The sequence below is a fragment of the Sinocyclocheilus rhinocerous genome, unplaced genomic scaffold (assembly GCF_001515625.1).
Source record: "Sinocyclocheilus rhinocerous isolate Xijiao unplaced genomic scaffold, SAMN03320098_v1.1 scaffold1847, whole genome shotgun sequence".
Classification (NCBI taxonomy): domain Eukaryota; kingdom Metazoa; phylum Chordata; class Actinopteri; order Cypriniformes; family Cyprinidae; genus Sinocyclocheilus; species Sinocyclocheilus rhinocerous.
The window spans coordinates 217,864-234,269 of record NW_015629541.1 but is presented as its reverse complement, the minus strand read 5'-3'; the positions used below and the strand labels follow the sequence as shown (position 1 = coordinate 234,269).

Below are 16,406 nucleotides of genomic sequence, written 5' to 3'. Positions count from 1 at the left end.
TTTTCTGACCGATGAGCTTTGTAAAAATCGACGTGTTTCAGAAAGGCGGGGCATAGAGGAGAAACAATAATGTACAGTATGTGGAAAATAATGTGTTTTTTGAACCTTAACCGCATAAACACATTTCATTACATCAAATACACAAAATAATGTTCTTTTTAGCAACATCATATGACCCCTTTAAATTTGCTGCACTTAGATCCACATCTCCATTGTCTTCTCTGCCAGCCATATTACAGTTAAAGAAAAAGATAAATAAAAATGAGAAACAAAAGGGGGGGAAATCTTTTAAAAACACGTTATTATTTTTACTTTCATAAACAAATGTAATTAATTGTACAGAGACAGTGCTTTTTACAATTTCAGTCTCTTACCAAGCAACCCAGAACAGAAGAAATTAAGTTACAATCATTAAAAATAATAAATAAATGATTAAATAAATAAAATAAAAGATCAAATTGAATTAAAATAATAGTAAAAAAAATGTAATTTTACATACATTCACACACATGTAAATATATATGTACACACACACACACACACACACACACACACATAGAAAATAAATAATATGAAAATAAATAAATAATAAAAAAGAAATTAAATCGGATAAAAAATATAGTTAAATACCACCTGCCAAATTCTTATGTTCTCTTTATTTTAAATGTTTTTTACAATTATCATAAATTCTTAATTCATAAATGTCAGTCAGTTTTTGGAGAGCTGCACCAGATGACTTGCTGAACTCGACACATGTTCATGAGAGTCTGCTGAAAATATATATTTTTTAAAATCACATTACTCACAGAAGAGTTATATTCAATCTATTGAATGTATGAGCTGCATGTTTTGAATGTATTATTGAGTAAATGAAAAGATAGGACATGGTTGTGTGTAGGGCTGCAACAACTAATCGATAAAATCGATTATTATCGATAATGAAAATAATCGACAACGATTCTCATTATCGATTAGTCGGGTCTTATCTTTATTATGATGTGTGTCTAATAAATTGTTAAGCACTATTTTCATAGCATTCAGTTGACACGTTTGTTTAAAGGACATTGGGCAGAATGTGGAAGTGTTTTTTGTCAAAAAAAGAAAGAAATGAGAAGATCCGATTAATCGACTAATCGGAAAAATATTCGGTCAACTAATCGATTATCAAAATAATCGTTAGTTGCAGCCCTAGTTGTGTGTGTTGTTAAAGGCTCAGTTGTTATGTGAAGTGATCAGCAGCGTGAAGGAAACATGGGAACGAAAACAAGAGCAGAATGCAGGTTTGTGGTGTTGTGTTTCCTGTCAGTCTGCAAGACGTCTGGGCCATCGACTGACAGTTAAGCCTCGAAGATTCACCAGACTTCTGCAATCAGAAGTTCATGCTGACGTGCTGCTGCTGCGTTTCTCTACCGTCTCTTACTCCATTTCTCATGAAGAGCTCAAGGTGTTTCCTGAAGTTACAAGCTCAAAGTCTGCAGAGACAACTGTAAGACTTCCTGAAAAGTGTAAACACCAGTGGCATGCTGGGAAACCTGTTCATTATGTCTGTGTTCAGACTGCGAGTCTTAATGCACAGATGTGATCTTTTGACCGTAGAGGACTGTATTTTTTGTCCTGTCTGTTCACTTTATTCAAAATAGAAATCTTCTGTTACAATCTACACTACCATTCAAAAATTTGGGGTCAGTAAATTTTTTTATTTATTTTTTTGAAAGAAATTAATACTTTTATTGAGCAAGTATGCGTTTGATAGTAAAAATTGTGAATGATAGTAAAGATTTATTGTTAGAAAACATTTCTTTTTTTGGAGTAAATGTTGTTCTTTTAAACTTTTTATTCATCAAAGAATCCTGAACAAAGTATCACAGGTTCCTAAAAAAAAAATAAAAATAAATAAGCAGCACAGCTGTTTCCAACATTGATAATAAATCAGCATATTAGAATGATTTCTGAAGGATCATGTGACACTGAAGACTGAAGTAATGATGCTGAAAATTCAGCTTTGATCATAGCAATAAATTACATTTTACAGTATATTAAAATAGAAAATTGTTATTTTAAATTGCAATAATATTTCACAATATTACAGTTTTTTCTGTATTTTTGATCAAATAAATGCAACTTTACTGAGCATAAGAGACTTCTTTAAAAAACATTAAAAATCTAACTTTTGAATGGCAGTGTGTGTGTTCAGACATAGGTCAGATGTCCAGATATCGGATATGTATCTGAATTTAAACCACCTGGGAGTGGATCAGAATTGTATCTTTGTGTTTACACGTGTGCAATAATATCCAAACTGTGTCAGAAGTGAGTTTGTGCTAGTGTAGTCGCAGCCTATATCTGATGTGGTGTTTGGTGTTGAAATGGCTTGAGCTTTACACTGACAGCAGCGAGTGTTGAACTGTAGCAGTGATAGTGCAGTGTGTCATGGCTGCATCATTTGTATGACTAATGCTCGTGCTCATCGTCGCTAGGGATTCTGGGGCCTTGTACAGGTCATTGTTGAGGGCTCCTGTAACTCTGTTCCACTGTGACCCTCTGTCCAACGTCCTTGACCACCGGCGTTATGGTGTCATCATGACTTTACTGCCTCTCTAAAGGGCCGTTTACACAGAACGTGTCTTTGCGTCTAAAAACGCCAGACGCAGCACTCAGGAATGGTTTTAGAAAAGTGCAGTGCAGAACGCGAGGGTCTCGAGAGGTGCTTTTGAGATGTGATGCAATAACGGAAATAACAGAAAATAGCCAAACAGCAGAATAGATAGCTACTATTTTTGCATATATAGAAATGTTATATAATTCAGGGTATCAATAGTAAAGCCTTATATTGTTAAAAACATTTCTATTTTGGATAAATGTTGTTCTTTTAAACTTTATTCATCAAAGAATCCTAAAAAAAGCATCACAGGTTCCAAAATAATATTAAGCAGCAAAGACGTTTCCAACATTGATAATAAATCAGCATATTAGAATGATTTCTGAAGGATCATGTGACACTGAAGACTGGAGTAATGATGCTGAAAATTCAACTTTCATCACAGAAATAAATTATATTTTAAAGTATATTAAAATATAAAACCATTATTTTAAATTGCAATAATATTTCAAAATATTAGATTTATTTCTGTATTTTTGATCAAATAAATGATCATTAATTGTGACAAGTTTCTTTCCTCATGAACCACATGCATTGAACAACCTCACTGCGCATGCACATGAAACATTTTATCAGTATGCTAATAACCAAGAGAGCGCTTTGAATCAGTTTCTGCTCACAACTAAGACATTTTAAGGGTATTTTCCGCTAAAATATTTTAGCACTCCAGTTTATGGAATCTCAGTGCAATTATAAAACGCTTGTTGATGCATCAGTCAGTATTTTCAGCTGCAGTGCTGGAGCGCCGCTCTACATGTTCATGTGACGCTGTGCAGATTAGATTCCACAAACGCTCTGATCTGCCAGTGGAAACAGAACAAGCACGTTTTAATATCCTTGTATCAGAGGCGGCCTGCGGCTTTCCTTCTGTGTAATGAAGTCAGAGCGACCTTAAACTGTCAAGCAGTGCACGTCTTGTTTTCTGTGGCTGTGCTTGAGAATCAGTATTATAGCTTGGAAAAATGCACTTGTTTAACCCAACGCACGAGTGTGCTGCATGAGAGCGGCAGGAAGCTTCACGTGGACGTGTGTGCGGGAGTATCTCTGCGGCTGCTGTTTGTGCTGGAGGTCTAAATTTAGAGGATGACATCATCCAGCTCGGCCTCATGGGCCGCTTCATATTTTCATCCACTTATAGCAGAGGAGATCTCTCATGATGGATGGTTTTCACTCTGCTGTGTGTGCTTCAGATCCGAGCTCACTCTACAGGAAGAGTGTGTGTGTGTGTGTGTGTGTGTGTGTGAAGAGCTGGAAGAAAAGTGTGAACTCTGCAGACGGTAACTCCCTAGTACTGGACACTAAGTAGATCGTGCAAAAATGGTCATTGTCCCTGGAACACAAAAGGAGAAACTTCTTACAGTGAATGGAGTCTGAAGCGTTCACACAAAATCATCATGTCAGTAGTCCGTACAACTCATGTGCTGGTTTCCCAGTCTAGCAGTGTCCAATTCTAGAACTAGTTATTTCTTCAATTTATTTATTTATTAGTGCTGTCAAACGATTAATTGCTAGTAATCGCATCCAAAATAAATGTTTTTGTTTACATAATATATGTGTGTGTACTGTGTATATTTATTATGTATATAAATGCACACACATGCATGAATATATTTAAGAAAAATGTTTTGTTTATATATAAAATAGTTATATTTATATATAATATAAATTATATATGAATAGTAGGGGCGTGTTTGTTTTGGTGATTTTAAATATCAACATTGCCTATTGTTTTTTGTTTTTTTCTAGTGAGCTGCTAGCACATATTTTGAATAGCATGAAGAAACTGCTGAATATCAAGCCTGCGGGTGGGGTATTGTCCGGGTGGTCTGAGTCCCACCGGCTTGTCACTGTCACTCTCCTGAAAGCCGCAGAGACAGTGAGAGCCGTGGGCACACAGACGCCCCTTCCCTCAGTGTGCTCTCATTAGTTAGTACCACAGATGCATTAATCAGTTGCGAGATGCCGCTGTCCTCCGGCACTGATGCACTGTGTGTCTTAATGCTCCGTGAACGCGAGTCGAGGCTTCTGAACCAGCAGCCATGACACTCAACCTCTCACACACTCTCTCAGACAGGAAGTACATCCTGTCTGTCGTCTGTTTACGCTCTCTACAGCTGCACCGCAGGTCTTTTCATGTGCTTAATAAACATGGCTAAAGCAGGTTTGCAGTGGATCGACTTAAAGGGACCGTTCACCCAAAAATGATAATTCTGTCATCATTTACTCACCTTCAAGTTGTTCCAAACCTGTATGAGTTTCTTTCTTCTGTTGAACACAAAAGAAGATATTTTGAAGAATGCTAGTAAACAAACAGTTGACTGTCAGAATGATCATTTTTGGGTGAACTGTCCCTTTAAGCTTGTCACAGTTATTACTTTTGGCTGATTAATGGTCATATAAATAATTTCATTGTCATTTACACATTATGTATTATATTAGGGCTTCATAAGCAAGCATTGCAGAGAGTAGAATGACATGTTAATATTTAGAATATTATTGTTTTTTTTAAGTAATATTTCTAATATGAATGGTGCAGTGTGTATTTTTTCCCCCTGACACCTCCCTCGTTGCCATTGGTCAGACAAACAGATATTCCCGCCTCAAGCCCACCTCATTAGTTGAGTCAGTATTACTGTGTCAGGCTGGTTGAGATGTTTTAATTACTTTTTTATTAAATTTTTTATTGTGGATTTTAATCACACAAATTTTACTACAGGTTACATACAAATCTCTACAATACAACATATAGTTCTACCAAGTTGACCTGTCTAATATTTTCTGTTTTGTCACATGACACATATATTTTACATTTTATTTTTTTATAATCAAACCACATGAATGGCTCACTAATAGTTAACAATTACTATTACATAGATATGGAAAAAAATTAAATAAACCCATGGTATGTTGTGTTGATCCTGCATTTCATGCCATTTCTGTGTACGTTCACTGTTCCCGTTTGAATGCAGGTACATGTTAAGCATCCATGTCAAATAAATGCGTCAAGATACAGCGATGAAACCCTGCAGAAAAGCTGTCTTAGGGTTTTGCTCTCAAGTCATTGCCGTGTGTGCTGCGTCTCTGATTCTGATCTGTGCCTGAAGCGCACCAAACTGAGGGATGAGAAGCGGCTCGCTCACTCCTCGGGAAGCTCTATGTGCTGCGCTCCCATTGGCTGCCTCTGAAAGAGATGATGTCATGCTTGAGCTTCTGAGGCGAGCAGGCATGGGACTCAGACACGCTTCCCATTACATCTTCAGAGAAGAAGCAAGAGCTTCAGTGTGTTCACGCAGCTGCAGCAAAAATGACATGCAGTGTTTTTTATGCAGTGCTTTTCATTGCAGTTTTCCATTGTGTTCCCAGCCTGACCGGATTAGAGGATCTCTTTTCTTCATGCCACTGCAGAAATGCACCTTTGTCACATGCGCACAAAAGAGCGCAACAGATCACGGTGCGCGTGCAGAAGGAATACATTTGCATAATGAGCGGATTTCACCATCCGTCACCAACCGGCTGTGATTTATGCTCCCTGTCATTGTCATTTATGAACTGTGTTTGTGCACAGTGGAGTTTACAGAAGACGCTGGCTGTTTTCTGATCAATAAAGACGCTTGTGTTTCCTCTCCTCTCCTCCGCGCAGCCAATCGCTCTAATGCAGTCCCCCCGTCCCACCCCACCCCTCCCAGCACAGGTGATGTCATGCTTTTCTGCCGGGCTTCTCTCCGTGCCTCTCACTCCTAGACGCTCCGTCTTCAGTGGCAGAGCGTCCAATCAATGTATGTGTCTCAAGGGAGAGTCTCCAGCCAGGGATGCGCTCTCGGAAGCTGGATGAAGCAGCGGGACGAGCCCCAGAGCCGGATTCTGCCGTTCTCCCCAGAAAGCTCCTGCATTGGGCTTGTTCTCCGGTGCAGTGCGGGACCCGAAGGGTGCAGACGCGGGCAGAGTTTTCCGACTCCTGGAGTTGTGCTCATGTGAAGAGGAAGTTTGTGGAGTGCTGATGGGTCTGGATGGGGTTCTGTAAGTGTGCGCAGAATACATCCTGCAAGGCTCGTTTCTGGTGATCCCTGATGACACGGATACTGCGTGATTCGCTCGTTCTTTGACATCACGGCCAGGTAGAGTGTTTATTCATTTGGATTCCCAGAGGAACTTGGTCTTGCTTTTCTCGTTCGCTGGAAAGTTTCCCTCTCTTATTGGAAAATGGCTTTCCTCGTCCGTTGCTATGCCAACTGCTTGCAGCCGTGGTCCTCCAAAGTAAGTGATGTCATAATTGTGGTGTGTGTCGATTGCTTGTGTGTGTTTGTGCTTTGCCAGAAAACTGGTATGCGGTTTTCTTTTCTTTCTTCATGCATCTGCTGACAGAGACAATGAAAAGCATCTGAAATATTATTTTCCTGATTCTCATGAATCGATGAAGGCTCGAATGCATCCTGTTTCACAGAATATCCTGCATGCAGTGAATATCAGAAGTCAGATGTATATATGGGCTGCATGGAGCTCATGCACAGTTTCACCCGTTCTGGCCATCAGTCAGGTGTTATTACTGTACATGAACGTTTGTGTCTGTAAGTGTGTCATTTCTGAGTGTTTCCCAAGCACTCCCCATCTGTCATTGTTCAGTCAGACAGTTAGTCCCGCCCCCAAACTCGTGTGATTGGGCCGCTCCAACAAACAAAACAATATTCTGAAACTATCTCAAAGTCGCCGCGTTTCACTCATCAGGAAGTCAAGCTGCCAATTACTCTGAACTTTGAACTACCCGAATGTCATGCAAAGCACACATTCAACAAGAGAAACACAGGATTTGATTGGATACTGAAAAGTGGGCGTGTCACACAGTAGTCAGAGTCTGAGTTATTACTTAATAGTGAATGATTATGAAGAATAACATGCGAAGTCAGATGCGTTTGTGCTCTGATGGATTTATAGAGGAACTTTCCCACCTCTGAGCCGGAAAGATAATAAATAGCAGCAGTAGCTCTGGGTTTCCCCTCTTCACGAAACTCTGTTTCAACATGCAGTCAAGTCCAGACTTTACCAATACGTGTCTGATTTGCGGTCGCTGGACACAAGCAGTCTCTTCAGTGATGATTCATGACAGGAACCCGCTCTAGTCCTGATGCTGCTGCAGTACAGCTGGACGTGAATGGAGTGTGACAGGTGTGTCTGTCTGGTGTTTGTCTTCATTATGAAGCTCACTGGTGTCCTGATCACCCTGTCTTGGTTTATTCTGAGATAACAACCGGCTGGATGTACATTATCCCTTACTTAACTACGACTTTTGCTCCTAATTTCCTGTTTATTAATAGTTAGTGAGGTAGTTGTTAGTTTAGCAATGGGATCAAATTAAGGGATCTAAAATATGGACATGCAGAATAAGACATTAATATATGCTTTATTTGTACTAATAAACAACCAATATGCTAGTAATATGCATGCTAATAAGCAACTAGTTAATACTGAGAATTGGTCCCTAAACTAGATTGGCCACCCAAAATTTTCACAAAATTCCACCGCAAAATCAAAAAAAAAAAGGTGAAATAATCCTGGTGGGACTGTAATACAGTGAAAGCCTCTTGAGATTTATATTGTCAATCTGACGAACATCTATTACACAGTGGATTTACGGTGTTTGAACAACATGAGGCTTGGGTGAACTGTGATCTGTTTATTTTAAGTAGGTCAAAGGTAACGTTATTTTCTAGGGTTCAGAATACGATGCATATCACTGTACGTGTCCTGATTCCTTCAAGTTCATCATAATCAGAGTTTGCATCGTTTATTTCTCTTTCCCGATTTGTTTCTGTTTAAATGCTGTGATCAAACATACGTTTCTTTCCCTCTCCATTCGTGATTTATTGTTGATGTTCAGCAGCCTCATAACGTTTCAGTGATCGAGCTCCGCTCTTGGCCTGCTGTGATATGTCCGAGCTGGAAGATCTCCATCATTCATAATTCAGGAGCCGATAATTGGCCTTCAGCTTTGTGTCTCAGCTGCACTCTCCGGCTCCATTAGTGTCCTGGGGTCTGGCCATCTTTGAACTTGGCAGCCAACCACCTGGCAGTGTTATTACCGGCCTTATGAAAGCTATTTTCCCCCTCTATACTGTCCATGGATGAGTGTCAGTGTTTTAGTTCTCGGATGTCAGGTGCTCCTTCTCAAGAAGACTAATACGAGCCTGCACTAACAGTACACTCTTTCAATTAAAGGTTCTTTATTGGTGTCGATGGTTCCATGAAAACATCCATGGAAACTTGGGCATTGCACAAAAGGTTCTTTAAATGGTTCTTCTGTTGCATTGCTGTGAAACCCCCTTAAAGACCTTGAGTAATCTGTTAAATGTTGGAATAATTGTAAAAGCGTTGAATACCATCACTTCCACAGAAGTAGCTTTTACACATGTGCAGTGCGTGTCGTTGTTTTTTAAGAGTCTTGCACCATGAGCATTTTCAAGACACTGTCGAGATAAAAACAGTTCTAGGTAGTTTCAAACACAAATGTATCCTGTGTTACAGCCCCAGATCCGAAACGCCACTTCGTATGAGCACGTTTTGATAAGAATGCATGTGATATCATGCAAACCAGTGTTTTAGTATTATTTAGACGCTATTATAGTTTTTAATTAATATTTACATTACTCACATAAAGTTACTATATACATTTACATGTATGCATATAGCAGACACTTTTATCCAGAGCGACTTGTGTTGCAATCAAGGTTAAATTTGATCAGTTTTATTCTGAATTTGTTTTTATTTTGATGTTTTCTGTTTTCATATTAATTTTAGTTAAAGTTTTCAGAATTTAGTTGTGTGTTTTTGCCATTTTTATTAGTTTTTGTTTGATTTTTGTGTCAATGATTTTTGAATATTTTTTATTATTTTTGTATTGTTTTATTTTAGTACATCAAGTTAAACTGTTGAAAATTTAAAAAATAATAATAGATGAAAAAATACGTTTATGTTTTTAAATATTATATTTTATTTCAGTTTATTACTTCCAAGAATGTTTTTCATAGTTTTAGTTAGCTATAATAACTGCTATTGTCCGTACTAAGCGACTGCAGAGTGAAGATACATGTGAAGATGGAAATCTGTGCCGTCACTGATACATGACTTAACAGAAATACCATCCTCTAGTACTTCACACATTAGTTTGAGATATGTGTCGTGATATGTGAATCCATCATTACAGGTCTAGATCTGATCCACTTCTGTACGTGCACCATTTCTTAACATTTACCTAATCCAGTGGTAACATTTTTGGAGGCTCTGACGTTTGCTTTTGTTGTGTTTTTCCGATGGTCACGCTTTCGCTCATAGATTTTCTTTCAGTCAGCAGATCTGGTGAGTAACAGGAGCTGGAGGTAAGCTGCTCTCTCAAAGTGCAGCATTTGCCTTGACTCATAATTTAACGATGGAAAAAAACGTGTTGAGACTAATGCTGAGTGTATTGATCCCGATTGCCTAACCTTCCTGTCCACATGACACCCTAAACCTCCCAGGATAGAGCAGCTAAAAGCTCTCAGCATCTGTTTGGATAATATTCAGATGGTAAGAGCAGATCTTTTATTTGAAAGAAAGGTAAGGTCGGCATGCGTCTGATATCTTTTGCTTGCTCTCTGAAACGACTCCACACGTAAAGAGCGATGGCTTTGGACTATATAGTTGTGACTGAATCTAGAAGTTTGTAATTAATTTAATAGCCAGTTCACGACAGCAGCAAGGCAAACTGTGAAAAGGCCTGTTCTCATCAAGAACATGATTTCTCTAGATTACGGGCCATGTATGAAGGTTATAGAGGCCTAAAACAGCAGGGTCATTACCTATCCTCGCTCATTATAATGCTGCATTTCACCATCCAGTTAAACATCAGCCTTCAGTCCTTCAGTGCCCCTTATAGTCATCTGTTTCCATCAATATACACTTTGGTTTTCGCTCTTTCATAGGAGGACAGTGTTCCCTTTATAAAGCCTCTCCAGTGGACACATGCTGACGTGTACTCTGTGTGTTCGGGACGCATCTGTGAATCCCATCCCGAATCATTAGCTTTTGATCTTCCTATACTTGTGTGAAGGCAGATGGTATCAGATCAACTGTAATTATGCCACGAGTATGTGACGTCACGCAGTTGATTCTGGGTTCAGGTTGAAGGTCTGACATCGAAGGAAGAGCTTGGGCTTTGCTCGTGGAGCGTACGGACAGGGCAGGGTGCCATATGGCTGCTTTGTTCACAGTGCTCACATGGTGTAGGTTGGCACCTTGTTTGCCCCTGGATAGCACTGCCTTAAATACAAACATACCATCTATCTGTCTGTCTGTCTGTCTGTCTGTTGTGCCCATGCAAAACGTTCTGGCGTGATGAGTTGCTGTAGGTGTTTGCTGGGGCATTGCTATGCAGTTGCTAAGATGCTTAAGCTGCTTTTACCGTGTTGCTTTTAGAGCTACACGTTTGGGGGAAAAACCATTAAAAGCTGCAGTTTAAAATGCTATTTAGTTAAAAAAGTTAATAAAAAATAGAGTATTTATAGAGTAAAAAAAATTATACATTGAAAAAAATTAATACGGCAATTTGCTGCGTATTCGGGACGCATCTGTGAATCCCATCCCGAATCATTAGCTTTTGATCTTCCTATACTTGTGTGAAGGCAGATGGGATCAGATCAACTGTAATCGTGCCACGAGTATGTGACGTCACACAGATGATTCTGGGTTCAGGTTGAAGGTCTGACATCGAAGGAAGAGCTTGGGCTTTGCTCGTGGAGCGTAAGGACAGGGCTGGGTGCCATATGGCTGCTCTGTTCACAGTGCTCACATGGTGTAGGTTGGCACCTTGTTTGCCCCTGGATAGCACTGCCTTAAATACAAGCATACCATCTGTCTGTCTGTCTGTCTGTCTGTTGTGCCCATGCAAAATGTTCTGGCGTGATGAGTTGCTGTAGGTGTTTGCTGGGGCATTGCTATGCAGTTGCTAAGATGTTTAAGCTGCTTTTACCATGTTGCTTTTAGAGCCACACGTTTGGGGGAATAACCATTAAAAGCTGCAATTTAAAATGCAATTTAATAAAAAAAGTTAATAAAAAATAGAGTATTTATTGAGTTTAAAAAAAATAATAAATTGAAAAAAATTAATATGGCAATTTGCTGTCTTAATTCCCTCATTTTCAAACAAACCAGGGCTGTAACATCATAGTCCCCCAATATTTAGAAATGGCCAAATTGTTCCCCCAATATCTGAAACTCTTGCTTCTCTGGAAATCGAGCTTCTCAGAGATGCTGAAAACACTGGATCATGAGCTGCTCATGTGTAAATGAACACAGTGAAGACTATATACTTAATTACAGTGCAGCCATTTGATAAGCGCACTTAGCACATATCAGATACTTTGTCAGAGCGATGTCACAAAACACAACGATAGAGACATTATGTTGTTATGAGAAGTGTAGAAATATTTTTGGATCATTCTGAAACTGTGACGGGCTGCCAGACTTTCGGTAATTCATGGGAAACACTGATTCATGTACATGTGAACTTTATTTACGTTTTATTAAGGCCAGTATTAGCCTTGGATTTTGTTTCCACCAGCATTTTACCTTTCATGAGGGCATTTTTTAATCTAATACTAAACCATCATGAAGTGATGGTCAGTCTGAATGTTGTCTAGTCTAGACTTGAGCGCGGTGGGACGCATGAATAATTCAGTGGACTTTGCACAAGGACAAAATCTCTCAGCGCCCCTGAGTTACCTCCCATAAAATCTCCTCATAAAAACATCACTTCCTAATTAGCTGCAATATGAGTATCTTTCAGTATTACAGTGAGGCTCAAACGCACTGTTTATGTGAATACTATGCTTTTCAATCCTGGTGAGCATGTCTCTGAGAGTGTGCATCAGTGCATCGGTCCTGTGTGAATCCTGGAGTATGGCTGATGTGGGGCAGGAGGCAGCATGCATTCATATTTAATCTCCCAGCATCATTAGTTGAGGTGCAGGGGAGAGACCCTCGTGTGAGTGAGCACAGTACGACTACAGCAATTAGCAGCGCCTCTCGTTTGCCCTTATGCCACAGTTACGTGTTGTCTAGTCTAGACTTGAGCGCGGTGGGACGCATGAATAATTCAGTGGACTTTGCACAAGGACAAAATCTCTCAGCGCCCCTGAGTTACCTCCCATAAAACCTCCTCATAAAAACATCACTTCCTAATTAGCTGCAGTATGAGTATCTTTCAGTATTACAGTGAGGCTCAAATGCACTGTTTATGTGAATACGATGCTTTTCAATCCAGGTGAGCATGTCTCTGAGAGTGTGCATCGGTCCTGTGTGAATCCTGGAGTATGGCTGATGTGGGGCAGGAGGCAGCATGCATTCATATTTAATCTCCCAGCATCATTAGTTGAGGTGCAGGGGAGAGACCCTCGTGTGAGTGAGCACAGTACGACTGCAGCAATTAGCAGCGCCTCTCGTTTGCCCTTATGCCACAGTTACAAATCACAGATGCCCTTTACACAGCTGTCCGGCCTTTTCCGCTCTGTGTGTGTTGCTTCTCTCCTCTGCTAAAGACAGAAAGCACTAAGAGCTTCAGATGATGTGGTTATTTTAACAACAGTAGCAGAAACACAGTGAAACACTTTCGCTAAAACACTGCAGGAAACAAGAATGCAGCAAATGCATCAATTGCTTTGACAAATTACATAAATTATTTTTAGTTGTCATACATATGACTCTGACAGTTCAAATAAACCCATATTTAATCTCCCAGCATCATTAGTTGAGGTGCAGGGGAGAGACCCTCGTGTGAGTGAGCACAGTACGACTACAGCAATTAGCAGCGCCTCTCGTTTGCCCTTATGCCACAGTTACGAATCACAGATGCCCTTTACACAGCTGTCCGGCTCATTCACAGGATGAAAGGCCTGACGCACCAGCGCTCTCATCAGCAGCTCCTCTGTTTAACTCTTGATCAACTATGCGGTGATTTTACATGGAAAAATGTAAGAAAAGATCATAAATATTTGCATTCGTAACGCATCCTAAGGTTTGCCGGCAGAGCAGTACTCACACAAACGCTCAGGCTCGTTTATGGTACGCATTTCATTCAAACCTGTTCCGCTCAAATTATTTGTAGATGGCAAGGAAAGACAACTAAAACTTTGAAATTAGTGTAAACGGTCTTTTAGAGTTGTTTTCTGTCCGTGTCATTAAGTTGTCCTTTGTGTTTTTGAAGTCACATTCAGAGCAGACAGGGCACTAAGAGCTTCAGATGATGTGGTTATTTTAACAACAGTAGCAGAAACACAGTGAAACACTTTCGCTAAAACACTACAGGAAACAAGAATGCAGCAAATGCATCAATTGCTTTGACATAAATTACATAAATTATTTTTTAGTTGTCATACATATGACTCTGACAGTTCAAATAAACCAGGTTTGTGAAGTTTTTTTCCCTCTACTAATAGCATGATTAATCAGCATGTTAAGAGCATTTCATAATAAACAATGTTATAATTGGGAAAATTATTTGTAGATGGCAAGGAAAGACAACTAAAACTTTGAAATTAGTGTAAACGGTCTTTTAGAGTTGTTTTCTGTCCGTGTCATTAAGTTGTCCTTTGTGTTTTTGAAGTCACATTCAGAGCAGACAGGCCGCTCATGAGCTGCATTATAAATGATGTCCTCAATTCAACATTTCTCACTTCCTGTCTTGTCTGAACAGCTTCCTGGTGACCTCAACAAGATGCACCTGACAGACCACCCCCACCAGCAGATGCACATGCCGCCCAGCCAATCAGGATGCAGCATCGCCAGTGACTCGGGGAGCAGCAGCCTATCAGACATCTACCAGGTACGGCCGCTTTATCACCTGAAGAGCACTCAGTGCTCAAAGACCTGGTTCTGAGCCAAAGTTTGAAAGTATGTGAAGCTTTTTCTGTGTGAACATTTTTCAGTGATAACTCAACCGAATTATTGAACCAGTGTTTTGAACTGACAGTTCAGAGTATCTAAATCGTGGAAATATTGTTGGAAAAATATAAATGTTCAAATATATTCTTAAATATAAAATGTAAAATATACAAAAATGGCAAAAAATATATTTGCTAAAATATAATTCAAAATATATTTACATAAATATATTTTTACCAATATATTTTTGACCAGTGAATTCAGATTTGAAGAAAAACCTTATTTGTTGTCTGTAACATAAAAAAGACACATTTGAATAAAAATTAATAATGAGTAAAACCTAAATGTAGGCTACAGTAAGTTAACTTTCTTGACCTGAAATACAGTTTGAAATATATTTTGGTGTATGAAGGTTGGAACTAAATATATTTTCTATTTCAAAAATTTAGCTTCACTGTGTACAAAATATATTTAACATATATTTAAAATATATTTTGGCCAGAAAAAAAATCTTTCTCTCTCTCTCTCTCTCTCTCTCTCTCTCTATAAATGTATATATTTATGAATGTATAATGACAGTTCTGTGTTATTATAAGAACATATCACTTTGAGTCTGTATTAAAGTGTTAGGGACACACTATTGAGTTCTGGTTCCTCTCTGACTTTCTCAGTAATCTGTGCCTTTTCTGTCCTTCCTGTCTCAACGGCATCTCAGTAAAACTCTGCTATCTGCTTTTCCTTTCATACATATTTTTGACTGATGATCATAGATTAGTGATGGATCTGATCAGTTATAAATCATAATCTTGATGAAGAATACAGATGCTGAAACACTGAGTTTGTGTATCAGACGAAACCGCCCCATTCATTCACACAGAGACACGCAGAACATGCAGAGTTATTAGATGCATGCACTGACTGGCTGTTGTAGCATTTATTTCTGCTGTTAGATTAATCCATATCCAGTAAAAATGTCTGGAGCTATCATCTTTATTGACATAAATTTGATCCCTGGAATGCCATCTCAGTTGTTCTTCACCATAGTACCAGCATCTGTAATTACCGATCTGACGTGCATAAAGCTCATTTGATAATGATTGTGATTATAATGCACTGTTGTGTTTGCAGCTGGACCTGTGGTATGTGATCCTGAATGGTGCTGTAGAGATCAGCTATGGAGACGGCCGAACAGAGATCCTGTGCATGGGCAACAGCTTCGGTATCTCGCCGTCTCTAGACAGACAGTTCATGAACGGGGTTGTGTGCACTAAAGGAGATGACTGCCAGGTGAGAGCGTTTATGCAAGCCCTTTTCTGCCACGTAAGAAAAATATCATGCTTTGGGAAATCAGAATTATGAGATAAAGTAGTCATTATGAAGTCAGTCAGAATTATGAGATACAAAGTCATAATTATGAGATAAATTTGAGATTATGACATACTGTGTCGTAATTATAAGATAAAAATGAGAAATTATGAGATTAAAAGACAAAATTTTGGCATTTGACGTTTGAAATCATAATTACACAGACACATATAAATTATGATAAATTATATGAATGTATTATGAGATATAATTATCTCATAATTATTAGATACATTCAAAATTGTCGTACTATGTTATAATTATGATAAAGTCAAAATTATAAAATTCTATGTATTAATTATGAGATAAAAAGTCAAAATTATGATATATTAAATTGTAATTATGAGATAAAGCCAAAATTATGACATATTTTGATAAAAAGATAAAAAGTTACAATTATGAGATAAAACAAACTCATAATTTCAGAACTAACATATGTGACCCTGGGCCACAAAACCAGTCATAAGGGTCAATTTGT

General features: G+C 38.8%; 2 protein-coding genes across 2 annotated transcripts in view; both read left to right on the top strand.

The window, feature by feature from the left end:
- Positions 1-14,558, top strand: part of LOC107739209 (rap guanine nucleotide exchange factor 6-like) — a 52,804-nt gene extending 38,246 nt beyond the window's left edge. Inside the window, exon 7 of the mRNA XM_016551231.1 lies at positions 14,376-14,558. Within this exon, the coding sequence (XP_016406717.1) occupies positions 14,376-14,558 (183 nt within the window). The remainder of the gene's footprint in view (positions 1-14,375) is intronic.
- A 976-nt stretch (positions 14,559-15,534) lies between these two features.
- LOC107739208 (rap guanine nucleotide exchange factor 6-like) overlaps positions 15,535-16,406 on the top strand; it is a 29,700-nt gene continuing 28,828 nt past the window's right edge. The window contains exons 1-2 of the mRNA XM_016551230.1: positions 15,535-15,606; positions 15,692-15,850. Coding sequence (XP_016406716.1) covers positions 15,535-15,606; positions 15,692-15,850 — 231 coding nt within the window. The remainder of the gene's footprint in view (positions 15,607-15,691; positions 15,851-16,406) is intronic.